This window comes from Salvelinus sp. IW2-2015, linkage group LG13, assembly GCF_002910315.2.
Source record: "Salvelinus sp. IW2-2015 linkage group LG13, ASM291031v2, whole genome shotgun sequence".
Taxonomy (NCBI): domain Eukaryota; kingdom Metazoa; phylum Chordata; class Actinopteri; order Salmoniformes; family Salmonidae; genus Salvelinus; species Salvelinus sp. IW2-2015.
Window position 1 is genome coordinate 30,102,199 of NC_036853.1, and position 7,019 is coordinate 30,109,217.

The following is a 7,019-nucleotide window of genomic DNA, read 5'->3' on the forward strand; positions in this document are numbered from 1 at the left end:
AATATATCACAAACCCTGGGTACTTGCATAATACACTACAAGCCCAGGAACAAACATATAGCCTATATTACATCCTTTCGGATTACAGTACATGTGATACATCAGAACATCGGATTAGTGGCTGTAACCTTGTGTGTGTGTAGTATTGTTTTACGTTGTAATAATACTGGGACTCATAAGATTGTCACATCGTTGAWACTGTTTGGGTTTTACAGTGATTTCTCAAGAAAATAAACCAATGCAACTCACTACAGTCTGCAACGTTTGCTACCAGGCCAAAACTGCGTGCGGATGTACCCCCATAGGCCCCATTATTGTAGCAGGGCCATAAGGCCWTCACAGTACATCAAGACAAGAAACAGAACGTCTTAATTACTCTAAATAGCCACCGTAAATATAGTCACACTGTGTGAGGTGTTTTGTACYATAGTTTCTGTTTTATATAATTCATTCGAAATACCGAAGACAAACGTCCCCTGCAGTTTGTTTTGTTTACCTCAGTCTTTTAAAATGACAAATGATTTGAACCATAGGCCTATATACAAATGACGTCTATGTACGAACAGAAAAATGCAACATGACACCTAATTTTGCAATAATAGGCCAAACTTTTATTTGACATTGCGTCCCTTATTCTAAAGCCAGGACAATATAGGCCTCTATGGCGAGCTAATAAACACGTCAGAYTTAAATCAAATAGATTGGCAGTTCATTAGACAAACAATGCAATGCCTTCAGAATACTTCTAACAAATAACACAAAACATTTAATAGAATAGGTCGGTATACAAGTTCCCTCCTTTTTATTAAAATAACAGTTCCTAGGACAATTTTAGGCAGCTGAATTTGGAAACTTAGTCCAGAACATCCAACTATAATCGCTTACTTTCTAATAATAAATTACTATATGCAATTTACAATCAATAACACGTTTATAAAATGGTGGATGATAAAACAACAATCTTTAAAAACAAAGTTCCCGAAGTGAGAGAGAAAAAAACTTACGTGTTTTTTGGTGTTGTAACACACGCCTCTGTCTGTCATACACACCAGAACAAATGTCATCTCTCAATATGTTTAGTCCATTCTGTGAGGAATAATGGACCGGTATGAKGGAGGTTTAAGTACAAAAAGATGAAAATATATATATTAAAGTTATTCATTTAAAAAAAACATKTTTTTGTTGTTTTTAGAACTTGCTGCAGTCATAAACGAAAGCTCCGGAAGTACGGTAGATGGATTGACCGGAGGGGAAAGCCATTTGACAGCTATTATTCCCGTTAACCGGAGAGCTATTCAAACCGATCCGTTGAGACTCGAACATCTCTCGCACCGAGTGGAAGTTCTGTTGCTGTGCCGGGTAGCTCGTGCCCAGGTGTCCCAGGTCCCCGTACCAGGACGCGAGCCGGCCCTGGTGCGCGTGGTGACCACCATCCTGTCCCACGCTCAGGTTGCCATGCCCGAGCGGGGATGTGGTCGTCGTGGTGATGGAGTAATCGGACAGTGTCTCGTCCACGGTGGTGGAGGGCGCGAGGTGGCCGCCTCGGTCTCCGGCGTACAAGCTCATGGCTTGCATGTTGCAATGGTATGTAGCATTAGAGTTCGTGGAGATGGAGTTCTGGTTGCAGTTTGGTGAGTTGTAAGCAGACGTCTGGTTGGGGGAATAGTTGAGCGATAGAGAGGGGGTTATACTTGTCCTAGAGGATGCGATGAGAGGGGACGTGAGCTCCGTGGTGCCCTGAGGCGACCCCCGAAGTGAGGTCATGATGTTGTCCACGCTGAAGCCCTGCGCCGCCGCCTGGATGTGGTGGTGATGCTCGGGGCCCTCCATTGGGAGGGACCGGGCGGAGGGCACACTGTGAGGGCTGCCGGTGGACATACTACTGCTGCTGCCAGGACTCTCTATTTTGGGCACAGGTAAGCCTGGGGACTCGGCCTGTGGAGGAGTAGAAGTCCCGTTCTCCGTCTTTATATCCTGGATGCGCACGGGCTGGGAGCCCTGCACGGGCTGCTCGTTCTCCAGGTCAGGGGCTCCTCTCCTTGACGAGTCCTTGCCTTGCCTGTCATCCTTGTCCTTCTGAACATTACTCTTCTTGAACCGTCTGCGACGCCTCAGGAAGCTGCCGTTCTCGAACATGTTATAGGAGTCCGGATCCAGAGTCCAGTAGCTGCCTTTACCGGGCTTCTTATCGTCCCGGGCCACTTTGACGAAGCACTCGTTGAGGGACAGGTTGTGCCGGATGCTGTTCTGCCAGCCCTGCTTGTTATCTCGGTAGAACGGAAACCTCTCCATGATAAATTGATAAATCCCATTCAGTGTCACCTTCTTATCTGGTGAGTTCTGTATCGCCATGGTGATGAGGGCGATGTAGCTGTACGGAGGTTTGACCATGTCCTTGGGCTGGTGCTGCGGGGTGTACGGTCCGTACGCACGCGCCATGCTGGCCTGGTACTGGTCTTGGGCCGGGTGGGAGTACATACTCATGGGAGCAGACATACCGGTGTATCCTCCACCGGTCGCGGCCCGGTAGTAGCTCTGGTCACTGCTAATGTAAGGCACGACGCCAAGAGAGTTAGGACTGGAAACGGAGTACCGCGCCTGCATTCTCTCCTCCTCGCCTTCCCGTAAAGTTTGAAAGAATGAAGAACTCTCCCAAAAGCTTCAGCCGGACGGCGATGGGTAKCTCCGGTTTCCTTCGCAGTCTCCTTTGCTTTATTTTCTGTTAGTTGCGAAGGGAGTTTGGGGAAATATGTTTAGCCTAAGCCACGGCTTGCCAGGGTGACTGGAGTGAAGGCTGCGCAGAGTCTACTGAGGCGAACATTGAGTAAACTACAGCTCAAGCATCCGTCACGACAGAGGAACTTGTTTTACTCTGTTCACATTTTGGCCTGTGGCTGCTCCTCCCCGAATGCGTTCCAACATCCAATCGGATAGGAGCTCGATTCGAACGTGCACGAGGAAAAGCAAAGTTGCAGCAGTCAGAGATCCTTCCAAGCGGTGTTAGATCGCGCCGCCGCACACACACACACACACACACAACACACACACACACACACACACACACACACACACACACCACCACACCACACACACACACACAACACACCACACCATGGAAATTAAACAAGGAGAGGTGTGGGGAACTCCCAGCTCACGTAAGATGATTTGAGGGACAACGCTATAATATTTATCAATTTGCCAACGGTTTGTGCAATATTGAACCATTAACATAGGCCTATTTAAAATATATGACCTAATATTAATATGATCTGTTTATCATACATATTCACATACTCTATATATTTGTTACAATGTGTAAACTATTGTGTAAAATGAAAGCGTGTAGGGCTATATGTACAATTAGAAGAAGTCTTCAATCATTTCACCTCATTTGAAATGAATTACTTGTTCATACATTTAAAAACGTTTTTAATTGTTTTATTTTTTATTACCTTGCTATACGTCTATATTGAATATAAAACCGGAAAGTTGTATTCTCTTTATGGATGAATTAAACACAGAGAGTATAATTTTACTATACTTTTTCAGTGCCAACCTCATGGGTTACAAATGAAATTAATGTATAAAACGTTATATAATCAATAACAGCAATGCTAATTCAACTACACAACTAACTTGAATTTATGTTATTTAAAGCACAAAATCAAATGTTGGCTAAAAGACTAGGGSCATTTTAGGCTCCCAAGTGGCGCAGCGGTCTAAGGCCCTGCATCTCAGTTCTAGCTGCACCACTACAGACCCTTGTTCGACCCCGGGCTGTATCACAACCGGGCGTGATYGGGAGTCCCACAGGGCGGCCACAATTGGCCCAGCGTCTTCCGGGTTTGACCGGGGTCATTTTTGTAAAATAAAAATGTGTTCTTTACTGACTTGCGTAGTTAAATAGAGGTTAAATAAAATCACATGTAATCACTGCCCTGTAATCGTTTCTGATGGGCACAGCACAACAGAATGAGAGGTGTCAGAGATTCCACATGATGTAAATGACTAATCTGGAGGAGAGATGGATGCCTATTTTGTTACCTTATTACTGTCACTGCTTCAAACGCTTTTAAACAGGCTTTGATGATCATTCTTAAATAGGCCTGTATTCTTCCTATAGCCTATAATGAAGAATGCATAGGCTCTGACCACAGGCCTACCACATATTAGCCTACCGAAATCAAAAGGCACACTAGATTTAATCGACATCAACATGCATTCACATGATACCGTGATACTCTGCTGTTTGGGTCCGTGATGCTGAGTTCATCAACATTTCAATACAAGCACGGATTTAGTGTCAAAAGGTGCTAACAACGACATCACTGTATTAGGAATTGCTCACAGACCATCCCTTTATTAGGAATTAGACTACCTATTGCCTATATGAGTATTACAATATTTTGTTAACAAATAATAATTGTTGTAGGCGTACGTTAATTTTGATATAACTATCTCATCCAAATTCACTTTTGTTCTAATGTAGGCCTGGGCTACTATTACTCAGTATAGGCCATGYTTTGGGGGATATTATTGCAACTGCATTTTAGACGTCTCAGTATTTTTTATTAGTAGGCCTATTAGTATCATTAGCCAAATAAAATGAAAAATTCTCTGTAATAGACCATCTACATAACTGTCACATCTGTGTCATTCTAGTGTTGGATCTTGATGGTGTGAAGTAGAGGCGAGATACGCCCGGTGAAATGTCTCTATTTCTTTGAAACGTTTGTGAGTGTAAGGTTTACTGTTCATTTCTGATTGTCAATTTCACTTTTGTTTACTATCCGTTTCACTTGCTTTGGCAATGTAAACATGTTTCCCATGTCAATAAAGCCATTTGAATTGAATTGAGACAGTACGAGAGAGAGAGAGAGATTGACACTGACACATCCTAGGTTTGGGGCTTACAGACCCGGGAATGTTTACCCAAATTCACTGACTTTACTTACTGTTAATGGGACTGCCCGCCTAGTTAATAAACACACTGCCACAGTGTTCCCGAAAAAAAATACTGTGATAACAGGTCTAATATTATAACTGTTGATTACAATAAATTACTTGCTGAATTGTATAAACTTGGTAACAATGTCATTGCTATTGTTAATTTATCAATTCATTAATATTTGGTTCGATTTGTCATAAATAATAGGCCTCGGCAAGAAAWAGGTAGCCTTACAGTACATTATTGTTTCCTATAACGTACAAAACGAGAGTAAAATTAAATCTGAGCAGCAACGTAATCATTACAATAAATACATAGTTCTGTATTCATTTAGAATAACAATTATATTCGAAGGTTAACATGTTGTTATTAATAGCAATGTTTGGAGGGCTATGCATTATTTGCATGGCCTTTATTTTAATTTGTTAAGTATTCAAAAACTGCATGGCGCATTACATATTAGATTCAATATAAATAAAGTTATGGCTGCAAAACATGATATTTTCCGTGTAGAATCAAGGTAACTTCTTTTGAATTCACTTAAACAATTTGGCAAGATATTATCAATAATTTCCTTTACTTACAATTCAGAAGATTGTGTATTGGTGTAAGTTGTAATATTTCGATGGCACAGACAGTATTTTCTCCGTTATATTCGTTTGGGGATCCACATATCAGAAATATAATATGTGGCCGAGAAAGCATACACCACATCCATATTTGTATGTAAAAGTAAGCTAATGTGCTAAATGTGTTACTGTTTTATGATAAGAAAGATACAAATTCAGATTAGCCACTGGCGTAGAACTGATCGTTTTTCAAATCTTGAAGTCTATGGACAGATTTTTGGAACTTATTAAAAATCAATGGAACATTCCACTCTGCTCTGCTCTGGTCTCGGGATTATAATTGTAGTGATATATCACATTTTACTAGCCTGTTCCCTTCTCACATTTTAGGACTAAACGGGGGAGGTGTTCCCAGAACTAAACAGTAAAAGCTCAAATAAATAGACGTGGTATGCTGGTCTAGAATAGCCAAARAGGGCAAACAGTGTAAGAGAGAAATATGAAGAAAAAAAATACCAACGCGACGCAGTCTAGGCTGTTGACCTCGTCGGGATTCTTTCATAAATACTGAGGGAGTCATAAAACCATAGACAGAGCAATACGACTAGGAGGAAACTGTTCAACACAAGCCGCTAGCTAAGCCACCTGCTATGGGGACCAGTGGTTCGTGGGTATGCAGCGCCCCCTACAGACATTGAATGCCATTGGCTTGCATGTCAGTGATGGTCGATCAAGGCAAGGGGTGCTGTAGTTAACATAGTTAACATKACGTTTTTKATGTGAACTTAATATTACATGTATAGATTAGGCCATTTCTCTTATTTGAGATAAACAAGATTTAACTCCTGTGGTGTTTAGGCTTAACACATGTCGGCTTCCCTTCTATAAATTCGAATCCTGTAGAGGGTGAGCGGTTTGACAAAAAGAGACAGGTTTTCATAAAAGTTATGGATGATGATGACAGATTTACGGGGTAAGAGGAACTAGAATTGTCAGAAGAAGCTCGATGCTTTTCTACTCTCAGATTTTAACGGTAAGGAAAAGAAAGCAGAAAAAACAACGATTCGAGGCTAAATTCAGCAGCCGTGTCGGGAKTCGATCTTGGTATGTTCGATCTTGGTAGAAAATGCCCCCCGAATTCGMTACACTTGTTAATTCCTGGTGACACATCCTCCAGGAATTAACACACCCTCGACTAATTGCTACAGTGGGTAGAGGCGCAGCTACCCGCTAACACATCCTCGAAACATTCACTTTCTTGACCATGCTGTARGTCATGTAACTGTTTGTAACATGCAATATGTTTRGTGGACTTCACAGGACAGATGTTGCTATTCGGTTTTATGATGAAACAAACGTGTGGTTGAATTTATTCTGTCTCGGCCTTAGGCCTATATGTCACAGGTTATAGAGCAAACGACGCAATTATCACAACACATAAGTTGTACTATGGCGTTTTTCTAATGGCTTGGCTTCCTCKGTGATTTTACCCTCGCACCACT

The 7,019-nt window shown here is 42.0% G+C and overlaps 1 protein-coding gene across 1 annotated transcript; it reads right to left on the reverse strand.

The window, feature by feature from the left end:
• Nucleotides 1-588: 588 nt before the first annotated feature.
• Nucleotides 589-2,843, reverse strand: LOC111971175 (forkhead box C1-A). The gene has a single exon (XM_023997965.2). The coding sequence runs from the start codon at nucleotides 2,602-2,604 to the stop codon at nucleotides 1,189-1,191; it is 1,416 nt and encodes a 471-aa protein (XP_023853733.1). The 5' UTR covers nucleotides 2,605-2,843; the 3' UTR covers nucleotides 589-1,188.
• Between the last annotated feature and the right edge of the window lie 4,176 nt (nucleotides 2,844-7,019).